The 26,297-nt window shown below is 44.4% G+C and overlaps 1 protein-coding gene across 1 annotated transcript in view; it reads right to left on the minus strand.

The window, feature by feature from the left end:
- The window catches only part of LOC119969145 (protein-glutamine gamma-glutamyltransferase 2-like), a 150,355-nt gene extending 124,790 nt beyond the window's left edge, over positions 1–25,565 (minus strand). The window contains exons 1-3 of the mRNA XM_038802361.1: positions 25,394–25,565; positions 23,804–24,037; positions 2,813–2,973 (exon numbers count right to left, since the gene is read on the minus strand). Coding sequence (XP_038658289.1) covers positions 2,813–2,973; positions 23,804–24,037; positions 25,394–25,565 — 567 coding nt within the window. The remainder of the gene's footprint in view (positions 1–2,812; positions 2,974–23,803; positions 24,038–25,393) is intronic.
- Between the last annotated feature and the right edge of the window lie 732 nt (positions 25,566–26,297).

Genomic DNA, 26,297 nt, shown 5'->3' on the forward strand with positions numbered 1-26,297 from the left:
GGAAGTGTGTCTCAGCATTAGAAAGAATTCATTCAAAGCCTTTCATTTGATGCTTCACCATTGCCTCTGCATGTTCCTGATGAATTCGCTCAATGTGTTCAGTGCTCTCCCAAATGAATCTTCTCCGTTTTGGTCAGTCACAAGCCAGGCTTTTCCATAGGTTGTCAGGGATGCTTGTTAGCTTTGATGATATTCCTAAAGTGTTTCCATTTCCTAGGAGTCTCCTGCCATGGCCCAATTCCAGGTAGAGCAGTTGCCATGGTAGTCCGGCGTCAGGCATGTGAAAAACATATCCCACCCAGTAGAGTAAGTTTTAAGTGATTAGAATCTTGATGCTGGGCAATTTTGTTTGGGAGATGATACTACTGTTGGGCCTGCCTTTTTTACTACTGGATTTAGAATTTCTTACAAAGGCACTGCTGATGGTACTTCACGGTAGCACAGTGATTAGCGCTGTTGCTTCACAACGTCAGGGACCCGGGTTCGATTCCTGGCTTGGGTCTCTGTCTGTGTGGAGTCTGCACGTTCTCCCCGTGTCTGCGTGGGTTTCCTCCTGGTGCTCCGGTTTCCTCCCACAAAGTCCCAAAAGGCATGCTTGTCAAGTGAATTGGACATTTTGAATTCTCCCTCTGTGTACCCGAACAGGCGCCGGTGTGCGGCGACTAGGGACTTTTCACAGTAACTTAATTGCAGTGTTAATGTAAGCCTACTTGTGACACTAAAAAAAGATTATTATTATTGTCCTTCGAGGTGCCTGCTGTAAACTGGCAAAGTCTCTGAAGCATTTCACAAATTGCCATGAATAGATTTAAGCTTACAACTTCTGGATTGCTGGGACAGTACCGTAATGTCGGGTACTGTTCCCTGTTAAAATGTTTAACTGCTGATCTGATCATTCCATTTTAAGTGATTGCTGTAAATGGAAGGCCCTCATCACTCTGTTTCAGATACTTGTTATGTCTTGTGCCCGCACATGATCTTCTCCGACTACTGAAGGCCAAAGACTTCCCTGGACTGGATATCTGACTTTACACTCTGACTTTCACAATTTAATCGGGACAAAGGAAATGTTTACTGGTATCTCTTAAACTCAAATAAAACTGCCAATCAAATATATATTCAAATATAGCACAAAATATTCTTGGAGATACATCGAAGACTAGACCACTTCTTCTAAAATTTGTCACAGGAATAACGGGAGTAAAATTTAACGATGGAAGATGAGTGAAACCACCTCTGGTGGATCAGCCGCCTATTCTAACCAGGTTTGGATTTTCCACCACCCATTTTACACACCCAGCACTGTTAAATTTTACAGCTCTACTGGGTCCTGTTGATTGTCAAAACAGTCTGCATTCTTCCCCCAGTAAGTGAACCTGTATTTCTAATCCTATTCATAAAGTTACAGAAAGAATGTACTAATGTGTGACGGAATGCAAATGATGGAGACTCATGTATATCAAAAATGAATACTGTTTGCTCTGTTGTCTGAATTTTATATTTTTAGCAATCATTTTTCTTCCCACGTACTCTCTTTGGTGCATCCCTTGAATTAGTCCTGGGGCTTCAAAGGTGAAGACACATTGGTTCAATGGCACTGGTAAAGGATTCACATAATGGATTTCTGCTGTCAGTGTATAGTGTTCAACAGGATCACCATGGATCTGAGGAATGCCACAATTTACCATTATTACTCCAGACTTTTAAAATCAGTCAGACTCATGTTTATTAAAGCGGTGTGGTTGGAGCTGAATAGAATCATAGAGTCCCTGCAGTGCATAACGAGGCCATTTGGCCCATCAAGTCTACACTGACCCTCTGAAAGAACACGCTACCCAGGCCCACCCTTCCGCCCTATCTCCGTAACTCCATAACCACACATAGGGGCAATTTCTCATGACCAATCCAGCTGACCTGCACATATTTGGTCTGGGAGGAAATTGGAGCACTTGGAGGAAACCAACTCCGACACGGGGAGAATGTGCAAACTCCACAGAGCCACCCAAGATTGGAATTGAACCCGGAGCCCTGGTACTGTGAAGCAGCAATGCTAACTACTGTGCCACCATATTTGCTGATTTCAAGTGGAACAAAATTGTCTTTAAATTGTCCCAAAAGTGAATGCTTTCCTCTTCTAGTCATCACTGTATACTGTAGGTAGGAACTCATGCAAGAACTGAAGTTTTGACATACAGTAGAAAGCAACTAGACTTGACGTTGGATGCAGATGAATGGCACTAAGGGAGATGGGAAGGAGGAAGCAAGGTAATGGAGGAAGAGAATGAAGAAAAGGGTCACAGGTTTAGCCAGTACATTGATAAGCGGAAGGAGGGGAGAAGCTGGAACTGCATTGGGGTGAAGGAAGGATCACTTTAGTATTAACTAAGGACAAGAGGAGAGATTGAAGTTTAAAGAAGGTCAGCTTAAACCATGTTGGAAGCGGAGAAGAATGCCACATTGAATTTATGGGAACAATGGAAAAGAATGCCAGAATGAACTGGAAAAATTGGAGGAAACAAAGAACTGGAAAATTCCTTGGAGTTCCTCCTGCCCCAATGGAAACCACAATTTAGCACTACGGTCTTATTCTCTTTTCAATGCCCATTCATGAAAATAATCCAATTCAACATTATAATAGCTCAAAGGTTTTATTGCATCCTGGATGGTAATATTTGAAAAATCATTCTCCCCTTAGTAGAAGGTAAGTACAGGGGGGATCACTCAATGTGATCTAAAAAGTGAAACATCTCCATAGTTTGGCAGTTCCGTTACTGGTTTCTACAATGAAGATGGAATTGATGGAGTTTATTACCTGAATTGTGATATCAGGATTGACCACATAAAGATCCTTCATTGCCAATGCACTTTCTTTTGTCAGAGTGTCAACTGCTAAAGCAGTCAGCTTGATCAAATGATGTTCTCCAAGGTAATCACCATAGTCTGAGTAAAACACTTCACGAGTCACTGTTTCATCTGAAAGAACAATTTTAGAACAAAGAACAAGTTAAAAAAATCACTATAGGTTTCAATGGAATGGTGTTTTCTAATATGTATACAATCAGCCAATCTAACAATCTAACAACCGTGCCGACTCAGGATGCTAGGCGGGCGGTAAAACCCTCTCTCGTGAGTTTTACCCAGTTTGTTCCATCTCGCGAGATCCAACGGGATTTTGCGAGAGAACACAATAGACAGAATCCAGATTTGCACATTCACGTGAGTAGTTAGCCTCACTTGAATATGTCTATACAAGATGTATCCAGCGCACGTGATCGAAACCCTTCACCTCAGAAACCCCGGCCGGATGCCGTTTAGCATCAGTCTCCACAAATATGGACTGTAATGTTCCTTGTATAGTTCGCCAAGATAGCTAAAAGCCGTAGTGTTGACAAAGAACACCAAGCTATGTATTTAAAACAAAACTGGTTTATTTTACACTACTTTAAATGATTCGCACACTTTACTAAATAATAGCTAATTAAACAACAGTATTATATCTATGCTGCAGTAATCTATAATGTATTTCAAGTACAACTAACACTCTATCTCAAACTCTCATTCTCCTTCTCCTTCACCTTTTTCTAGAATGCTTAGAGGTCAGCCTTTTATAAGCCTACTCCATGATGCCATCTAGTGTTGAGATACATGAACGTCATCTTGTTAACCCTTGACACCTCAAATTATACATAGACCAAGTGGAATGGGGGGATCTCCCAGGCGATCAGAGACCCCTGGGTGGTCGGCCTCTGGTCAGGGTGCTTTCCAGGCACTGCTGACGCCATTGGACACCTTGGCAGTGCCACCCGAGTGCCACCCTGGCCCTGGCAGTGTGCCCAGGTGTCATTGCCAAGCTGTCAGGGAGGTTGACAGTGCCCAGGTGACATTGTGCCAGGGATTGGGCCTGGGGGTGCCCTGTCCTTCACAGGTCGGTTGAGAGGGACTTGAGGATTCCCTAAGTGGTAAGTTGAGGCATTGGTTAGGGGTTAGATCCTGGGTCATATTGGGTGCTTCAGAGATCAGGGCATCATGTCTTCCTGCACTGGCTAGCTGAGTTCCTCAGCGCAGGAAATGAAGGAAAATTTGGCTTTGGCAGGGCCTTCTTTGCTAAGGCCCAGAAAAAGAATACAGTAGTCCCTTTTAATAGCAGGGTCATTCTCGGCGCTGCAAACACCGGGAAACACCCCGCTAAACATGCCCACAACCGGATTCTGTTATTTTTTTAGTTAGGTCCCGCCCAATGTCTTTAAAGACCCAAAATACTCTGCAAAGGGGAGGAGGACCTGGCACTGCATCAAGAGATAACTAAGGTTGAAGAGATTGGCATTCACCAGAGGTGGTATGAGGAGGAGGAGGGTTGGGTGGAGAGCAAGGAGGAGGGCAAGAAGGGGGAATTCACACTCTAAAGATCATAGGATGTGAGCTTATGCATAATGTTGATGCAAGTTGCAAAGATAAGGTGGAGTGAAGCTGTGGAGGAATGTGTGAGAAATTCAATGCACTGAAGCAGTAGAGGTTGCCATGGGCTAAGATATGACTGGCAGAGATTTGTGGAATTTCAGTAAGGAGGAATATTTGGAGGCAGGTTAGGTTGGAACTGGGTGGAACAGGCTAGATTCTTGAAGGAGATGACAATGCATGAATAAGGATTTCTGCATTGGTGAAGATAAGGAGAACAAAGTGCTAATTTTCAATGGTAATACTGCTGCATCACAGCGCCAGGGACTCGGGTTCAATTCAGGCCTTGGGTGACTGTGTGGAGTTTGCACTTTCTCCCCATATCTGGGTGGGTTTTCTCCAGGTGATCTGGTTTCCCCCCCACAGTCCAAAGATATACAGGTTAGGTGGGTTGGCTATGGAAATTGCACCTTGTTGGGTGGGATTCTTCATTGGCTGATGCCAAAATCTGGAAACGCAATTGGGTGGAGATTAGGTACAGATGCCAAAATTGCAGCAGGAACCGATTTGAGGCCAAATCGCAATTCTCCATCACCTTGACAGCGGTGTTAATGCATTCCTGAATACACGTACAGTAAACACTGTTTGCATATCATTATCAGGCTCAATCCAGTATTCTTTGGGGCTTCCGTGATTCTCCGCCTCCAATGGGCCGAGTCCTCAATGGCGCAGTTAATTAGCGCTTTTAAAAATCGTGAAACCGGCATGGTGGCTGATGAGCGAGAGAGAGGAGGTGGGACTCAGAGAGGAGCGACCGTGGGCTGCCGGTCTTGACCCTGACGGGGTTGGGTGGCGTGGGGGGAGCCCGACCAGGGCCGGGTGTGGGGGGGGAGGTGATGTGGGGGAAAGGCTGTGTGGCCGGGGTGACCCCCTATGGGACTCGGTCGGTGACTAGAGTGGTCCTGCAGGGCAGCCATCTTGCTATGCACCCCACTGATTGTCGACCTTGGCCCCTGGTTCTGCAGAGTGTCCCTGGCCTTATGGGTGCCCCCAACCCCCCACCCTCGCTCCCCTGAGGGAAGAATGCAAGGATGCCTAAGAGACTTCTGCAGAGAATGGAGCGGGGGTGGGGGGTGTTTAGCACCAGTTGGGATTGCACAACAAGTGTGTTCTTCTGGGGCAGTAATGTGAAATGTGTGGTCGGTTGTCAGAACGTCCAGAGGCAGTGTGAACCTTTGTGTTCAAAATGGATGAGCCCATCTCTTTCAAGAGTGGCATCATGTTCCTCACATTTGACAAGTACTCAGTGCTTGATTAAGGGATCCAGCATCATGGAATGGGGGGACACTGAATGCCAACACCCTGCTCTTGCCTCCGACCCCCTACCTTCTTTCTCCAGTGACTCCCTCCATGTGATCTCCATCCTAACTAACTGATCAGGTATCCAGTGGAGATCCTTGGGCTGGCCTTGAAGAATGACTGATAGCAGCCACCGACCCTGGTGATGCCGCCGGCTTTGGAGAGCTACTGGCCTTCGGCTGGTCTTGAGGGTGGGATTTACACCCCTGGGGTCCACAATCCTGTGGGAGGCACAGCACCAGCAGGTTAAGTGCCTGAGGGCCTTTAAATAGCATTGTGCACCCACCGCAGAAGAACATGGGTTCCCAACCAATCAGGAGTATCCCCATTGCTGGAACAAAATCCTGGCTCATATGTTGAAATGGCACTGATCAAAAAATCAAAAGAGCAATAAATAACCACTAATGATTAACTCCTCATGAAAAGAATTACAAATATTTTTGGAATAAACATATACCCCAAGACATGTAAATATGTCTAAAGATCTAAGTCAGCTGTATTAATATACTTCAAATACTTTTTGGATTTAACAATATTTTATGGATAAGTATGTGAAATTTCAATCCATCGACATATCGAGGTTTCAAATTAGGTTCCATTTCAGAACAAAGTCCCTTTTCCCCCTTCTCCTCAGTACCTGTACAGGCCACCCCTGAAAACAGCCAGCACTGTCCATAGCAAACTGGCTGACCGCCAGAATTGTTCCAACAATTTAGGATGGTAACACTGCTATTCCAACACCAAGGGAACACCCCTGCATTGTATGGGAACTTCCATCTGCCTTCAAGCACCCCGCCGTCATCTTCACAATTCACCTGTAAAAGTTAGAAGAGTGAATGTATATTTGCATTGGGCAGAATTTACCGGGAGATTCCGGTCCCACCAATGGCGAATGGTTCGATCAACGGGAAATCCCGTTGACAATGGCGGGACTAGAAAATACCAAAGGTTGACTGCCTCTGCTGCCGAAAAACACATGGCGGCGGGTTGCTCGGTAAAACCCGCCCTTTGGTATTCTTATCAAAGGAATCGATTACACAATGTAATCATAAGGTCATTGTAATAGAAATAATACAACCTTTCATCAAAAACCTTTATTAAAATTGCTCTAGTTTTTCCTTCATTTGCCACCTTGATGTGAAGGGATAACTACACATTTCTTCATTTGATAGGTTCTTATCAAAGCTGCTGTTATGACGCCCTAGGAAATGGGAGCGGGGTAGACCATTTGGCCCCTCGAGTTTGCCATTCAATTAAATGATTTCTGATATTTTACCTCAATGCCATTTTCTCAAATTATCCATATGTCCCTTGATGTCTTCATTACCTCGAAATCTGTTGATCTCTGGCCATAACATACTAAATGACTGAAGCTCCACAGCCCTCTGCGGATTGGATTGGATTGAATTTGTTTATTGTCACGTGTACCTGTTGTATTTTATATTTTCCCCGCGTCTTGACTGTGATAGAGAAATTCAAACAGCATTCATTAGAAAAGCAAAACTGAACTTTATTTCCGAATTTGAACTGACTGCTAGCAGTATATGGCTGATACTTGGAGTCGGAAAGCAGTCAAGTACAAACTGCTGAGTCCGTCTCAAGTCTGCGATAGTACAGAAAAGAAGGCGATTCTTATACATTATAGGATCAAGATAACATGAATACAGCTTGGTCAGGAATTTGATCGAAAGTAAAACATAAGTAATAATCGTTACAATGGCGTCACCTTGCGGACCGTTAGGGGACTTGAGTTTCATATCATTATCTTGTCTTTGTTTTAAGAAAGGGAAGAAGTTGTTTACATACAGAAGGAGACAGTTGTTCAGCTTGTTATGTATTAAGACTACTAGCTCCAAGCCTTATCTAGACTCTCAGAGTCACCCAGTTCCCAAGACATGCTGACCTCGGCTGTCTCTGTATTCTGGGCCTTAGGTTATATGAAAATCAGTTTAAATTCACTTGTACCAAGAAGACTTGACTAGTTTTCCCATCATGCCATTATTTGCTTCACACAATACTACACTCCCCCCTTTTGTCATATCATGACAACTAGCTAAATAGGTATATCCATGATTCGTTTGAAAATGCATTTACACAAGCAGGAAAGCAATCCTATCCCTAATAGCATTAGTAGAAGTAGAAAAAAGGCCTTAAAGATCCAGTCAAATAATCCATGACCCAACCACCCTAGCCAACCCGGCGGGTTATAGTCGTGAAATTCACTGCCAATTTCCTGAATTTGAGCAGCCTGTTTCTTAATATGGTCGGCCAGGTCAGTGATATTTTCAGAGCCATCTGGAATGTAAGTACAGCAGTCTTGGCCTATGATAGCGCACATTCCTCCCTGCGAGGCTAACAGATAATCCAAAGCCAGTCGATTCTGTAATGCCACGGTCCGGACAGCCACTAGCTCAGCTGAGACCTCGGCCAGTGCCTGTCCAGTGTCCCTGGCTTCTGTTGCAGTTATGTTTGCCAGATGTTCCAATGCTGAGGCCATGTAGATCAGTTCGTTCATGCCTTGCCCGTTCCGTTTTAGAAATTGTTCTTTTTGCTCGCGAGGGGGAGTGCTTAAGGATGGGTCGGTGATGCATTTGGGGTATGACATATCCCAAAAAGCAGGATCCTGTCCAATCAATGGGGAGCCACGGATATGCTTTAGTGCCGCATATGAAATAGGTTCCATTATAGGCTGTAAAATCATCAGCTGATGTCATCCAGGGGATTGTATTGGTAGGTTGCACCTACTTTGCCCCATTAACTTTCCTTTCCCTGATTTATTAAAACATACGGAACCTTGAACATTATATGAGTGGACAGTGAGGGAGGGTGGAGTTAAGGCATGATTATAGTTAGGTTGATATGAAGCTGAAAATTTAGTCATGTCATAGCCAACAGATCTCCATATTTTCATATTCCCCCTATCTCCCCTGATTCCTGTTTGATTTTGTTGTTAAATCCATTGAACTGTCTCTGCGGTATGAAAGGGGGGGATTGGAGAGGTATTCCTTCCCTTGAATGGACAGGGATGTGGGTGCAAACCCAACACTTGCTAATATTCAATTTTTCGGGGTAAAGATATGACATATGTAAATAGGTATTGGAAGGCAGGTCTCGTTTAGTTCGTTTTTTTACTACCGAGTGGCCATCAAGGCTAAGTAGTCCAGAAAGTCCAAAAATTATACTGAAGATCTTCATCCTGTGTTCTCGTCTGGGTTGGAGACTATCTTCTTGCAATCGGATAGATGTATCCAACTTGAACGTCCTTCAAGTTTGACCGATGTTGGCGTCGTCAGTAGTACGAGGAATGGTCCGCTCCAGCGTTGTCCTAGTTTCTTTCTGTCCCAGTTTTTCTACCAACACGAGGTCTCCGGGTTTGACCACTGGATATCGAGGGACGGCTGTCCCTGTCATTACTGGTAGATGTACCTGTTTTACCTGTGAGTGAAGAAACTTCAAAGAAAGTGTTAATTGATTCAAATAGTTCTGCATTTGTTCCCCCATCACATGGAGGTCTACTCCCTCTAGGGGTTTTTCATGGGCATCCCAGGGAGTCCTCATTGGCCGACCATAGACTATCTCTGCAGCTGACAGTCCGGTCCGCGAATGGGGAGTCACTCGCATGTGAAACAGTGCCAAGGGTAATACTTTTAGCCAATTTAATCCAGTTTCTTCAGTTAATTTAGATAATTTTTCTTTTCAAGTCCCGTTGGCTCTTTCCAGAATTCCTGCTGCCTGCGGGTGATACTCGCAGTGCAGTTGCTGTTTAATTACAAGGGCTTTGCACAATTCAGTATTGATCCGAGCTACAAAATGTGGTCCATTATCTGAGCTCACCATTTTGGGTACCCCAAAACAAGGAATGACTTCCGTTAACAACAACTTCACTACTGTATGTGCCGTACAATTAGTGGTGGGGAAGGCTTCAATCCATTTACTAAACACATCAATTATTACTAAACAATATTTATAACACTGTGCTTTTGGCAATTCGATAAAATCAAGCTGTATACAAGCAAAAGGATCATCTAGCAAGGGGGTGGTCCCGGAGGACCTTTAATACCTTTACTCTTATTATGTTTCTTGCAAATGACGCATCGATCCAGCGGCGTGTGCGCTGCTGTATTCAAATCTGGGTGCCACCAAGCTTTTAGGAGTAGCTGTACCACTCCCTCCTTACCAAGATGGGTACAAGAATGCAAATAATCAACAAGTAACGGTAATAAAGAATTCGGAATACAAACTTGACCAACTGGAGTCAGCCAGAGGTCTCATGTCAAGGAGTGCGAACACCTCATTGACTTCCATAGTGTTCACTCAGAATCAGAGGCGTCCCTCTGTAAATTTTGAACTTCAGCTATCTCTGGCATGCCCTTCGTCCGTAATGCAGGTACCTGGTTTAGAGCCTGATTAGCCCCACTGGGAACAATTAAAGAGGTTGATGAAGCTGCAGTTGTAGCAGCTGAATCAGCACGGGCATTTCCTAATTGAACAGGAGTGTCACCCTTCGTGTGCGCAACGCATTTAATAACTGCCAATTGACGGGGAAGCTGAATAGCATCGAGGAGATTTTTAACCCAAAGAGCATTTTGAATGGGAGTTCCCACAGAGGTGAGAAAACCTCGCTGTTGCCAGAGGCGGCCGAAATCATGGGGTCATGCCAAAGGCATATCTAGAATCAGTGTAAACATTAGTACTTTTGTCTGTGGCCAAAATACATGCTCGAGTAAGGGCGAATAGTTCGGCTTTTTGTGCAGAGACAGGGGTCTGGAAGGCTGCTGCTTCCTGCACGTCGGTGTCGGTTACCACGGCATATTTCGACTGTGGGACGGGAAATGGGGAAATGGAAGAACTGCCATCAACATAAAAAATTAGATCTGGATTATCAATAGGCCTGTCTGTTAAATCCGGGCGAGGTGCGGTAAGGAAGTGATTCCGAAGTAAACAATCGTGTGTTGGGTCTTCAAGGTTATCGGGGGGCTGATCAAGGAACACAGCTGGATTTAAGGTTGAACAATAATGAAAAGAGATGTAGGGGTTTTGCAATAGTGAAACATCATAGCGGCTCAATCGCGCTTGAGTCAGATGCTGGGTTTGCTGAGACGTTAGGAGAGCCACGATAGAATGTGAAGTATGCACTTGTACTTGCTGGTGAAGGGTTAGATTAGAGGCTGCCTGGACTAACAAATGGACAGCAGTAAGAATTTGGGTGAAAAGGTCTGTCATACATAGGTCGTGTGCTGGGGCGGTAGCCAGGGCGTTTTTCAGGGTAATAAAAGATTGCTTTGCTGAATCAGGTAGATCAAACTTAAGAGGAGCATTTTGAAAGGAGTACGGAGTTAATTCTTTAGTATGTACAGTAACATTAGGAATCCATTGTCTGCAAAAGTTCACTAATCCTAAAAAAGCTTGCACCTGCTTGGGCGATGTAGGAAATGGGGTCTGCAATATAGGAGTAATGCGTTCTTGAGTAAGGGAGCGATCAGTAGTACTAATTAGGACATCCAAAAATTTGACCTGTCGTTGGCCTTTATGAACTTTAGCGGGCGGGATCACATATCCCCATAAATGGAGACGGATGAGCAGGTGTCACGCTGGTTAGTGATGAAATCAGGGCTGGCAAGGAGTAAGTCATCAACATATTGAATGATGGTGGAGCCACCAGGAGGTGCTAATGTCGCTAACTGGGAGTGCAATGCCTGTGAGAAAAGGGTTGGAGAATGAATGAAGCCCTGTGGAAGTCGAGTCCAAGTGTATTGCGTCTTCTTAAATGTAAAGGCAAACAAATACTGTGATTCAGGGGCGAGGGGTATAGCAAAAAAGGCATGTTGCAAATCAAGAAGGGTAAAAATAGTCGCTTCCGGTGGGACATTGCTAAGGATTGTCGCTGGATTTGGGACAATAGGATGTAAGGGTTCAACTATCTGATTAATAAGCCGGAGGTCTTGGACTAAACGCTATTCGGATGGTCTTCCTATCTTAGGAAGTGGAAGAATCGGGGTATTACCGGGCGATTGGCACGGTATCAGAATTCCCTGTTGAAGGAACGATTGAATCATGACCGAGACTCCTTCTTCAGCCTCGGGACGCAAAGGGTACTGTGAAATAGAGGGTAAGGGCATATCAGGTTTGACTCTAATAACAACAGGAGGGACATTAGTTAGAACAACTTCATGTTTGGAGGCTGCCCATAAATCTGCGGGTAGTTCAGGAGTTGTAGATCGGGTTGAATGATGATGGTGCAGTGTGCCAATGTGGACAAATGGGTTTGACTATCATTAAGGAAAGGATCAGCTTGTCCTCGTAGTGCATCTGCCAGAAATCCCAAGGACTTGGCATTGTAGCCTTCGTTGACAGAAAGGGTCACGTGGGGTGATACAAGTCTCGACTGATGCCATAGGCTGTGGGGTAAATCGACAAGAAAGGCAGACCCTTCTTTTGTCTTGGTAAATGCTCTCCAAATCGGGCGAGGTTACTGTATGATCGTAGCAAAGAGTGACATGTGGATTGGGAATATCTAAGGGAGGTGAAAAGTGTGAGGGATCAAAATCAATCGACCACCATTGTGGAGTAGTGAATAGGGGAAAGTTTCAAAGCTGGGCCTGCGGGATAGGTGATATGGTAATGCGGTTATCAAGGCTTGGGTCACTATATTCTCTCATCTGGACTCTATCGGGTGTTTTAAACAGTGGTACTCAGGGTTAACATTAGCTGCCAGCATAGAACACAGAGCAATCAGGCGCAGGCACAGAAGTTATTAAATTCTGCAGCTGGTGACCTCGTATTTGAGACAGTTCTATAAACATACCATTATCAATGCACTGTATTACCGCTCCGAATTTGCAGTGTCTAATCAGCAACTTTCTAATCAAGGTGGATAGCCTAACTTGGTTCTTTTCCATATGCGCATTCCGTTTTCAAGACCTGTCAATTCTATACTCAATTTTTATTCTTTATCCTGCCAGCTGGCTAACAAGGAAGCATCCTTCAATTTTGGACAATATTCCCTCCATAGAGCAACTAACTTTTTAGCAGTTGACGCCCTATTATTTTCCTAAATCACTTGTTGAGCTTCTATTACTGTTGATAGGCTTTTAGTTGTTTACACAGCGTTTGCAGTACGCTGCCATTTTAAAAAGTTGTATCTAAAGTTTTACCCATTGTACACTTTGTCTGATGCCAGATGGTCCTTCCGATTACAATTTTAACAATTGATAAAGGAAATTACGTGTGTGATGTTTTATGTCAGGGTCCGCACGCTTTTTGCCCTGTTTATGTGTTGTTGAGCAGAGTTATCCGCATCTGCAGGAGATTAAAATTTAAATCACGGAGTAATCGCGCTCCATGCAAACCAATTAACAGCTCGAAGGTGACACTGTAAAGATTCTATGCCACCCGCCTTACAAAGTTAAGGGGAACCTTTTATCGCGAAGGTTTCAAGTAATAACAAGGACCATGTTGGCATCGATATCTCTACCTCTTTCAAATAATCACAGCTTGAAACATAATTTTTAAAGTCAAAGTCTGAAAAATGAAATATGAATTCTTTCCCTCTCTCTCTTATCTATCTCTCTCCCTCTCTACATAACTCTGTCTGTCTTTGGAACTCTTGTTGCTCTTTCTCTTTATCTGCCTACCTCTCCATCTCTGCCTCTCCCGGGCTCGCTCTCTTTCGCTATCTCTAACAGTTCCTGTCTCTTGTCGCTGGCTCTCTCTCCTTCAATCTCTTCCTCTGTCTCTCTTTCTCTCTCTTGGATTCAGCCCTTGTCCTTGCGGACAAATTTTGAACAAAGATTTTTCATTCTCTTTCGAAAACTTTCTGTGTTATTCCATTTAAGTCAATTTGCACTGATTAATTTTAGAGGTATTAGCTATTCTTTGAGATGTATTTTTTCTTTATCAATTCAAAAAATACCAACTGTCTGTTGAAATGGTTAATGTTTCCTGCAGAATCTAAGGGGTGGAGAACTTGGCGTGATGCCATTTACGTCTTTTCACGCAATCTAAAAACTTATTCATATTTCAATTACTCTTATTCGTAAAGTTACTTTCTTTTAAACTGATATAGTGTGAACTGAACAACTTTGGAAACATTTTGGGAAGCTTGGGAACATTTGCAAGAGGAAATATGAATGTTTTGCCATTAGTTTAAAAACAATTCGAATATGCATATTGTTGTCCTTTAGAAGAACCACTTGTTATCATAATAAGGCCAGTACAACATTCCAAGCAGTAGTTAGTTAACATCATCTGATCATCTAAATTTCATGCAAAAACAATGTTAAACTTTAGTCATTATTGCCAGCATGCTTCTAAATTGATAACTTATTAACTTCACTTCTATAATTTCCTTATTGTGGATCTTTTAATCAATACCTTTTAGTCAATTATCATGTCTTCCGTAGAGAAGGCTGTTCGATATTTACGGCTTGCGTCTGTGACCGAGTGCGTGTCGCTAAGGGGGATACGTTAGCAGGAGTTTCATTGGTAATGGGATCAGAAGTGGGAGTCAGGACTTGGGAAAGTGGAATTGTAAAATCGGGGAGCGCAAAATGAGGGTGGGGTCCAGGGTTCAAATTCTCCTCGTCTTCCGTATCGCTTGAATATGGGAACATCGGCATGCCAGAGCAACTGGGAGGATCCTCCTTTCCTATAATCTGATTGGCCAGTCCTACTTTTCTGCCGGCAGGAGATTTGTTATTGCCGAATTGCTTTTTATCATTTTGACTGTTTTCTATCCCAAAGTTCACATTACAATTTTAAAGTCTCCCAATTTTTCAATTTACCGTTCACACACTCATTAATATCTCTTTTGCGGGCTTTATCTCTCCAACTCATTGTGATTGTTCGTTGCGTTAAGTGGACTGTTTCTTTCCACTGTAAAATTAAACAATTTGAAACCGGCATTTTTTTTTTCCAGATTGCTTTTTTTTTTCCTGCATCAATGCTATTGTCAAAGTTCCAAGATCCCTGTGTTACCTACTGGCCAGATATCGTTACCTAATTTATTGTTTAAAGCAGCGCTGCAGCCAATCTTCGAATATTACGTTCTTGAGAAGGGGTTTCTAAACACATGAAAAATAGAGGGGAATTGCCGCTAGTTTTGTCTAAAGTTTGTCGCATAATGTCAGTAAAATGTGCCCCAGGCAAAAAAAACGCTCAAACAAAATTTCTGGTACCAAATCAAATTGGAGGGTCCCCGACCCCAAAAAATTACTGACAGGGTCCCTGACCCGAAAACATTACTGAGAGGGTCCCTGACCCCAAAACTTATTCAAAGGGTCCCGGACCCAAATTTATTGACAGCCTGTATAAATCTGATGCGGATGAAAAACGAGATCAACAAGGTCCCTGACCTGCTGCTAATTACACAAAAAAAATGTACTCACAGTCAAATTTAGATTCGAGAACCGTCACCTGTTTAGTTACTTCTGTCAGGGATGAGGGGTCGCAGCACAGATCCGAGAGAGAGAGAGACCAAGGTCAATCTTACCTTGTGCCGGCGTCCGTCTCTTTACTCCGGTCATGGCTTTGATCACTTTTTCTCAGTCCCTCATGGAAGCTCACTTCAGGATATTGGATTTTTTCTCGCAGCGCCAAATGTTGTATTTTATATTTTCCCCGCGTCCTGACTGTGATAGAGAAATTCAAACAGCATTCATTAGAAAAGCAAAACTGAACTTTATTTCCGAATTTGAACTGACTGCTAGCAGTATATGGCTGATACTTGGAGTCGGAAAGCAGTCAAGTACAAACTGCTGAGTCCGTCTCAAGTCTGCGATAGTACAGAAAAGAAGGCGATTCTTATACATTATAGGATCAAGATAACATGAATACAGCTTGGTCAGGAATTTGATCGAAAGTAAAACATAAGTAATAATCGTTACAATGGCGTCACCTTGCGGACCGTTAGGGGACTTGAGTTTCATATCATTATCTTGTCTTTGTTTTAAGAAAGGGAAGAAGTTGTTTACATACAGAAGGAGACAGTTGTTCAGCTTGTTATGTATTAAGACTACTAGCTCCAAGCCTTATCTAGACTCTCAGAGTCACCCAGTTCCCAAGACATGCTGACCTCGGCTGTCTCTGTATTCTGGGCCTTAGGTTATATGAAAATCAGTTTAAATTCACTTGTACCAAGAAGACTTGACTAGTTTTCCCATCATGCCATTATTTGCTTCACACAATACTACATACCGAGGTACAGTGAAAAGTATTTTTCTGCAAGCAGCTCAACAGATCATTCAGTACATGGAAGAAAAGGGAATTAAACAAAATTCAAGAAAATACATGAGAATACATAATAGGGCAACACAAGATATACAATGGAACTACATAAGCATTGGCATCGGTTGAAGCTTACAGGGTGTAGTGTTAATGAGGTCAGTCAATAAGAGGGTCATTTAGGAGTCTGGTGGCAGTGGGGAAGAAGCTGTTTTTGAGTCTGTTCGTGCGTGTTCTCAGATTTCTGAATCTCCTGCCCAATGGAAGAAGTTGGAAAAGTGAGTAAGCCAGGTGGGAGGGATCCTTGATTATGCTGCCCGCTTTCCCCCGGCAGCGGGAGGTGTAGATGGAGTCCATGGATGGGAGGCAGGTTCGTGTGATGGACTGGGCGGTATTCACGACTCTCTGAAGTTCCTTGCGGTCCTGGGCCGAGCAGTTGCCATACCATCGGTATGCACAAAGGAGAGGGACAAGACGGATGTTGAGGCTAGGGATGGATGTTTAAATACTCTCGGTCAAGTTGTCATACAGAAGGGGGAAGTTTTGGGTATTCTAAAAGACATTAAGGTGGACAAGTCCCCAGGACTGGATGGGATCTATCCCAGGTTACTGAGGGAAGCGAGGGTCGAAATAGCTGGGGCCTTAACAGATATCTTTGCAGCATCCTTGAGCACGGGTGAGGTCCCGGAGGACTGGAGAATTGCTAATGTTGTCCCTTTGTTTAAGAAGGGTAGCAGGGATAATCCAGGGAATTATAGACCTGTGAGCTTGACGTCAGTGGTAGGCAAACTGTTGGAGAAGATACTGAGGGATCACATCTGGAAGAAAATATACTTATCAGTGATAGGCAGCATGGTTTTGTGGAGGGAAGGTCATGTCTTACACACCTAATAGAATTCTTTGAGGAAGTGACAAAGTTAATTGATGAGGGAAGGGCTGTAAATGTCATATACATGGACTTTAGTAATGCGTATGATAAGGTTTCCCATGGAAGGTTGATGGAAAAAGTGAAGTCGTATGGGGTTCAGGGTGTACTAGCTAGATGGATAAATAACTGGCTGGGCAACAGGAGACAGAGAGTAGTGGTGGAAGGGAGTGTCTCAAAATGGAGAAGGGTGACTAGTGGTGTTCCACAGGGATCCGTGCTCGGACCACTGTTGTTTATGATCTACATAAATGACCTGGAGGAAGGTATAGGTGGTCTGATTAGCAAGTTTGCAGATGATACTAAGATTGGTGGAGTTGCTGATAGCGAGGAGTACTGTCAGAGAATACAACAAAATATAGATAGATTGGAGAGTTGGGCAGAGAAATGGCAGATGGAGTTCAATCCAGGTAAATGCGAGGTGATGCATTTTGGAAGATCAAATTCAAGAGCGGACTATATGGTCAATGGAAGGGTCTTGGGTAAAATTGATGTGCAGAGAGATCTGGGAGTTCAGGTCCATTGTACCCTGAAGGTGGCAACGCAGGTTGATAGAGTGGTTAAGAAGGCATACAGCATGCTTGCCTTCATCGGACGGGGTATTGAGTACAAGAGTTGGCAGGTCATGTTACAGTTGTATAGGACTTTGGTTCGGCCACATTTGGAATACTGCGTGCAGTTCTGGTCGCCACATTACCAGAAGGATGTGGATGCCTTGGAGAGGGTGCAGAGGAGGTTCACCAGGATGTTGCCTGGTATGGAGGGTGCTAGCTATGAAGAAAGGTTGAGTAGATTAGGATTGTTTTCGTTGGAAAGACGGAGGTTGAGGGGGGACCTGATTGAGGTATACATAATTATGAGAGGTATGGACAGGGTGGATAGCAACAAGCTTTTCCCAAGAGTGGGGGTGTCAGTTACAAGGGGTCACGATTTCAAGGTGAGAGGGGGAAAGTTTAAGGGAGATGTGCGTGGAAAGTTTTTTACACAGAGGGTGGTGGGTGCCTGGAACGCTTTACCAGCGGAGGTGGTAGAGGCGGGCACGATAGCATCATTTAAGAAGCATCTAGACAGGTATATGAATGGGCGGGAACAGAGGGAAGTAGACCTTGGAAAATAGGAGACAGGTTTAGATAAAGGATCTGGATCGGCGCAGGCTGGGAGGGCCGAAGGGCCTGTTCCTGTGCTGTAATTTTCTTTGTTATTTGTTCTTTGTTCAGGCTGTGATGCAGCCCGATAGGATGCTTTCTATGGTGATTAGTACTAATAGTGATTAGGTAGAGATTTCCAAAGATCTACCACCCGCTGAATGAAAGAATTCATCCTCATCTCAATCCTCAGTGTCCAACCCCTGATTCTGAGACTCTGTCCCCTTGTTCTAGAACACCCCACTCCCTCCCCTGCCACCACCCCTGGCCAAGGAAAACATTCTTTCTGCCTCGTTGAGCCATGCAAGAATTACGCCTGTTTCAATGAGGTCACCCCTCATTCTTCTAAACTCTGGAGAATACAGGCCCAATCTCCTCAGTCTCACCTTATGAAAATGAAATGAAAATGAAAATCGCTTATTGTCAAGAGTAGGCTTCAATGAAGTTACTGTGAAAAGCCCCTAGTCGCCACATTCCGGCGCCTGTCCGGGGAGGCTGGTACGGGAATCGAACCGTGCTGCTGGCCTGCTTGGTCTGCTTTAAAAGCCAGTGATTTAGCCCAGTGAGCTAAACCAGCCCCTTATTGGGCAATCCTGCCATTCCAGGAGCCAGTCTGATGAACCTTCATTGCACTCCCTCTCTGGCAAATATATCCTTCCCTGACAGGATGTGACGAATCGTGTGCCACAGGAATCAGTACCGGGGCCTCAATTTTTTGCAATTAATATAAATGACTTGGATGAAGGGGCTGAAGGTATGGTTGAAGATAGGTCATAAAATAAACTGTGAAGAGCTGTGGCTTAAAAGGGACATAGATGAGTTAAGTGAATGGACAAAAATTTGGCAAATGGAGTATAATGTGGGTGCATGTGAAATTGTCCATTTTGGCAGGACGAATAAAAAAGAAGCTTACTATCTAAATGGGTGACAGATTGCAAACCTCTGAGGTGTTGAAGGATCCGGGTGTCCGAGTGCATGAATCACAAAAGGCTAGTATGCAGGTGCAGCAAGTAATTAGGAAAGCTAATAAAATGTTATTGTTTATTGTGAGGGGAATTGATTACAAAAATAGAGAGATTATGTACAAGGAATTGGAGTATTGTGTACAGTTTTGGTCTCCTTGTTTAAGGATAGATGAAAATATATTAGAAGCTGTTCAGGGAAGGTTTACTCGACGAATACCAGGAATGGGCGGGTTGTCTTATGAGGAAAGGTTGGAGAGGTAAGGTTTATATTCACTAGAGTTTAGAAAAGTAAGAGGTGACTTGATCGAAACCTTTAAGATCGTGAGGGGTATTGACAGCATAGATTTAGAGAGGATGATTTGATTTGATTTTTGATTTTTGTTTATTGTCATGTGTACCGAGGTACAGTGAAAAGTATTTTTCTGCGAGCAGCTCAACAGATCATAAAGTACATGAAAAGAAAAGAAAAGAAAAGAAAATACGTAATAGGGCAACACAAGGTACGCAATGTAACTACATAAACACCGGCATCGGATGAAGCATACAGGGGTGCAGTGTTAATGGGGTCCATCCATAAGAGGGTCGTTTAGGTCGTTTAGGATGTGGGATATTCTAGAACTAGGGGTCAGTTTTAAAAATAAGGCGTCACTCCCCTAAGACAGAGATGAGGAGAATTTATTTCTCTCCGAGGGTGGTGAGTCTCTTCCTCAAGGGCAGTAGAAGCAGAATCTTTTAATTTTTTTAAGGTTGAGCTAGATAGATTCTTGATTTGCAAGGGGGTGAAAGGTTACTGGGGCAGAATGTGGGGATGAAGTTACGATCAAATCAACCATGGTCTGATTGAATTGGTGGAGCAGACTCGATGGGCCGAGTGGCCTACTCTTGCTCCTAATGCATATTTTCATAAAATCTGTACACAATATTCCAGGTGTGGCCTCTCCCAGGCTCTGTACAATTGTAGCATGACATCTTTACTCCTGTACTCAAATCCTCTTGCAACAAAGGTCATGTACCATTTAACTTCCTAATTGCTGGCTGCACCCTAATTGCTAACTTTCAGTGACTCAGGAAGGGCATCAAACTCTTCTCAACCTCTCACTAAAACATGCCCTGCATTCTGTTATTTCAGACCAAAGTGGATAACTTCACATTTTTTTCCCACATTTTCTTCCATCCGTCATCTTCTTACCCACTCACTTAACCTTTATAAAACCACGAGAAGCCTTTTTTGGATTCTCTCCACAACTGACATTCTCACCCAGTTTTGTGTCATCAGCAAACAATATTACATTTGATCCCCAAATTCAAATCATTGACATAGGGTGTGATTCTCCGATCTTCCGCCGGGTCGGAGAATTGCAGGGGGCAGCGTGAATCCCGCCCCGCCGCTCCGACGCCGGCTGCCGAATTCTCCGGTGTCGGATTTCAGGCAGGAGCGGGGATCACGCTGCGCCGGTCAGGGGCCGTTGGCAGCGGACCCCCTGCCGATTCTTCAGGCCTTGATGGGCCGAGCGGCCACCCTTTTTCGGCCAGTCCCATCGGCGTGAACTGCACATGACCCACCCTGGCGGGACCTGGCTCGGAGGGCGGCTACCGGAGTTCTCGATGGGGGCAACAGGATCTGGTCCCTGGGGGGATGGGGGGGGGGGGGGGCGGGGTGGCTACAGTGGCCTGGACTGCGATTGGGGCCCACCGATCTGCAGGCAGGCCTGTTATGTGCGGGCACTCTTTCCCTCCGCGCAGGCCTCTGCAGGACTCTGCCATGGCCGGCGCAGAGAAGAAACCCCCTGCGCACACGCAGGACGCACGCTGGTGGTTCTGCGGCATGCGCCAACTCGGGCCAGCCCACGGTGGCCCTTCGCCGCTGGTTGGCACGGCGCCAACCCCTCCAGCCTAGACCCCGGAAGTGCAGAGGAGTCCGCAACTTCCAGGTGGCCCGACGTTGGAGTGGTTCGCGCCGCTCTTGGCGCCGGTGTCAGGCCATTCGGCCAGTTGCGGGAGAATCCTACCCCTGGATTGTAAATCGCTCGGTCCAAGCACTGATCCTTGCAGTAGCTCACCAGTCACAGGGCAGAATATTCTCATTTTCGTTCAGAGTGTGGCAACCGCCGGGGCATAGAATTAGGAACTTGGAATAAAAAAAAATCAAAGATGCAAGTCCCACAACGTCACATTGACAGGGTGGGCGCTGATTGAACCCGCCCCACCAGCAACATATGTTTTAAAAGATTGGGTGAGTCTTAAAGGGCGCCCCGATGCAAAATTTTTTAAAAGGGAACCCCCCCCCCCCCCCCCCTCCCCCCCCGCCTCCCCACCGAACAGCCATCCTTCCCAATGAACACACCCACCCCCGTTTCGGGAGTAGTGCCTGGGAAGTGCTGGGGGGGCAGTGCTAGGGGCATGGCCCTCTCCACCTGAGCAATTTTGAACCAAAATAAACTCACCTGAACTCCTCTGGTATGATCTGCTCACCGGCTGCACACCCTGATTCACACGCCGACACGAATGGACAGTTTAACAGGGGAGGGGGAATTATCAGGTGTGAAGGCTTGATAATGGCATTTAAATTTATTCTAATGGGGATGCCGACTTTGAACGTCTGTATTCCAGTCGTATTATTGTCAGTGGGTGGGGACAATTGCTATGGGGGATCCTGCCGGCATAAACCGCAATTTTGGATTCCTGTCGGATTTTATTCTCCTGCCACCGATCCCACCCCACAAAAGTGGGAGAGGAAAATCCCTCCCACAGTCTGCCAACCTGAGAATGACTTGATTATTCCTATTCTATGTTTCCTGTCAGTGATCCAATTCTGTATCCTTGCGAGTTTGATACTCTCACTCCATTGTACTCTAACTTTATTTACTAACGTATTGTGTGGGACTTATTCGAAAGTCTTCTGAAAATTTAAATAAACCACATTCCCTGGTTCCCCTTTATATATTCTCTAAAAGAGTGGCCGTAAGCATTGTAATAAGATACAATGATGCTGAATTACATTATGTTGAATGAATCTTCCATTCATTTTTATAAAAATTGGGTTACACACAGTAATGCAATTAAATCAGCATCTGCAGTAAAATGGGCAGCACGGCGGCACAGTGGTTAGCATTGCTGCTTACGGCGCTGAGGACCCGGGTTCGAATCCCGGCCCTGGGTCACTGTCTGTGTGGAGTTTGCGCATTCTCCCCGTATTTGCTTGGGTTTCACCCCCACAACCCAAAAGATGTGCAGGATAGGTGGATTGGCCATGCTAAATTGCCGCTTAATTGGGAAAAATAATTGGGTACTCTAAACTTAGAAAAAAAAAGAATCTCCAGTAAAGAAGTGAATTTGATGGTATGTGTGGCCATTTTCCACATCAGACTTTCTTACTTCTGTTTGAATGCCGTTATCGAAAGAGTTAAGCAAGCACAGCGGGAAAAAAATAATGAAACATGAATAGGAACAAAGGAATAAGAAAGGATGCATGAAAGCGGATGTATGGATGGCACGCTGAACCCAGGGACTAGCTACCTGTCAGAAGGGCTTAGGGCTTCTGGAATGGACTGTCCGATCAATCATGGAGATGCAGTCACAGAGCTAGGGACTGCATGAGGGGTTGTCGGCGAGCATCCAACACCTACAGGCGCGGGTGGAGGAGTCCAACCGCGTTCACGAGCAGGAGGTGGTGCCGACCATGCATGCATGGCCAACACCACATGGATGGCATCAGCCGGCGAGGCCTTTAAGGCGAAGGTTTCAGCCATGGGTCAAGATGTCCATGACCTGAGACAATCAGGCAGCCATTTACCAGAGCCACCTGGACATCGCAGCGGCAGTTCAGAGCATGACCCAGACACAGTGGGAAATGGCTGAGAGCATCAGCAGCAGGTGCTGGGTGACGTGGCACAGACACAGAGGGAGGTGGCCCAGTCCCAGAGGGGGTTGGCACAGTCACTGGCTGATGTGGCACAGACCCAGAAGGTCGTGGCATAGTCACAGTGTGATGTGGCGCAGCCCCAGCGGGAGATGGTCCACTCCCTCTGCTCCGTGACTGTGAGCATTTGAACCACAGTTGAGGTGAGAATGGGCCTCCAGCACTGGTAGTGCCAGGTGGTGGGGGAGCCTCAGGGGTTAGCTCCGCCCGCTCCCCCGTCCCATGGAGTAGTACAGGGGCTAATGGAGACCACGAGAGAGGAGGAGGTAATGGGGCCCGTGCCAGTGACTTCCACCTCCTCATCCTGGCACATCACATGTGCAGCGGGCAGATGGAACCCATGCTGATGATCCCACCAGAAAATACCTGTCGTCACTTGAAATCAGCTGTAAATATTTGCAGGCGCTTAAAAGCAAACTTACAAAAGCAATAGGTGTTTGAAAAAGTTGAAATAGTTAAAAGTGTTTTTTAAATAATGATGATGATTCTAGCAGAACATTTGAGCACTGCTCTAACATGTGGTGTGCCTTTCTCCAGTGACTATTAGAGAGTGTGGCTTCAACCCATCTGCACTTCAGCACTGGGCCTCATGAAACCCTTCACTGATTGTGTCATTCTGCTGCAGGACAGGAAGTCAACATATAAGGTATAGGTCAACTTTAAAACGCTGCCGGGGGTGTACATCTCTGCTTCACCGTTGATTGGAAGATCCGGACCTTTAGCTTTGGGCTCCCCACATGTGGTAACATTTATTTCTGACCATGGTACAAATTGCAAGTAGATTCAACAAAGTCTGCCAGTTTTCAATTACTATCGGCCTTTTCTCATTAGTGGCCTGGTTCTAAGACTCTAAATGTATCAAAAGGATCCATACCAATGCACCATGGGTTGAAGAGGAGGATGAACTCCCCAAGATTGCAGCTTCTGATCTTGTCCTCGGTAGTTAGAAGCGATAAACGATATCGTCCAATCTTGGCATTTGGAGATGCAGAGATGGCCAAGTTCATTCTGGTTCCGGTGATGGAAACATGTCCGCTCCAACGCTTTGCATTAATTGAATTCAATGCAACCTGGACATTGGTTCCAGATGCTGTTGAAGGCCTTGGCCCTAAAATAAGAAAAGAACATGTAATCAAGCTCACATCCAACCAGACTGCAATCGGTCAGGGAATAAGTTGTTACAGTGGGTGTCATCCCATTGATTTGTTTGTACACAGTCTTGAGATTGGAAAGCTACCCAGTGTTCCAATATCTGGAACATATAACCACAGAAATATAGTGTTGGGTGCCTGGCAGGACATGGCTACACATCTCAGTGCAGAAACCCATAGGAAGAAAAGAGTTTGGAAGTCAGAAAGCAGCTTAAGACCTCTCAACATCTGCAAAGATTGCTTCAGGAACTATTCCATTCACTAAAGTGAATTTCCTCAGCATCCAAGATAGTGCTGACCATCAAGGTCTATTTGTGTACAAAACAGACAAGAGCAGGCTGGAGGAAGGGGATAACATAGGTACTATCCGTTCATATCTTTTGAACATATTTAAGCCACTTGGCATTGTAGCTTTTGATGGTGGGGATCGGGGATAGGTAGTGACAATCTTTCAAACTAATATGATTTGTATAATTATTTTTATTCTCACTTCTTTTGCTCACTCAACTGCCACAATTACGACATTAATATGTGCCAAATTCCCATGGAATTAACTTTATGAAATTCACCCATTGCAACCCATTACTTAACCGTTACATTTTCCAGATGTAGAATGAGAGTTAATTCAATGCCTGTGACTTGTATCTCCTAAGAGCGTCAGTCATCTCTCCTGAACAAATCTATGGGGTTTTTTTCAGGTGACTGTGTCGGTGATATTGAAGATAAATGTTAAGTAGCAGGGATAACTTGTTTTCTAACTATATCTAAGAAGAAAACAGATGTAGGCTTCACAAGTTGACATTATCACTGGTTGTATAAAGCATACGATATATAGAAAGATAGGAACATAAGTAGACAATCCAGCCGCCTGAATCAGTTCGCAATTCAAATCGATCATGGTTGATATGTATTTCAATCCCATTTATGTTCCATAAACTTTGACATCCTTACCTACTCATCTCAGCCTTGAAAGGGAAAGAACCCCAAGGTTCAGATGTCTTTCTATCAAATTACTATTGTTAATTTGTATGAAGAATTGCTTTCTGACTTCACACTTGGTTATTGTAATTGCTTTCAAAGGAGTGTTTTAGCCCTCAAATATGTAGTCATCATTGCAATTTCCACAAGAACCATTGGTCCCATCTAACAGTGCATCACATGTGTTCATCCCATTATGTATAACTTCTCTTTATCAAGAAACACAAACTATACTATTCACACACATATTAATAAATTGAACAAGTCAGTAACTATAGAAAAGTTTAACCTTCCAAAGTTATTTAGACCTTCCAGATTCATTCATGACAGACTACCTTTCTCAGCGGTGAGTACAATTGTGCTGTGGTCTATATTCTCATCTGTGTCGGTCTGCAGTTTGATGTAGAAGAGCTGTCCCCTCCTGATTATCAGTCGTTTGGTGCCGATCTCAGCTGTCCTGTGCTTTTGGTTGTTCTCCTCACATTGCAAATCAACGGTGAAATTCATTTCGGCAACTGTAACAGAAACCACAAGATATTCAGATTACAAAATAAAACCACTAACTTTACTGTTTAACTTTGTGCTGAGAGAAAATAGTTTCCAGCTGTGTAAAAGTCTTCAATGTCACAATTGGTTACAGACTGGTAAAAAGGGCTGCATTTTCACTGTAACTCGCTTTACACTATTGCATCAAGTCAGAATGTGTCCCATAGAGCCATCAACACTGGGAAAGGACTTCCAGACTGAGGTTTGGAAACAAGATTCCTGGGTGGATGAATTTAGATATTCCTGGAATACAATTATCTTCAATATTTTACCACTTTCTTTCAAAAAGACTGGTGCTCCCTAAATAGAATGGTGCGAGAATTATTAACAATGGGACTGCTTTCTATTCTGGTAACCTTTAAGAAAAATGATGGTTGTGTGTCCAACATTTTGAATAAGGGTTTGTTAAGCATATTGCTATACATTCCAGATCAACTGCAGTTTGTCTGCATTACAGGTTGATCTTCTATAGATGGCAGCAGTTGACAACAAGTGGTTGAGTCTACTTTTAAGTTGATGAAATTCTTTACTGGAATTATTTTGGTGAATAAGGAAATTGCAGCCAAATTTATTCACCTTAGAGAATTAATAAAATGTGCTCAGCAAATGATTATATACAAAGTATCTGAAAACTGGAAAGCCCGAGCCTGAGGTCATGTCGGATTTCAATCCTTGCTGGATTTTGGGGATTGG

Source organism: Scyliorhinus canicula, chromosome 7, assembly GCF_902713615.1.
Source record: "Scyliorhinus canicula chromosome 7, sScyCan1.1, whole genome shotgun sequence".
In the NCBI taxonomy this organism is placed as follows: domain Eukaryota; kingdom Metazoa; phylum Chordata; class Chondrichthyes; order Carcharhiniformes; family Scyliorhinidae; genus Scyliorhinus; species Scyliorhinus canicula.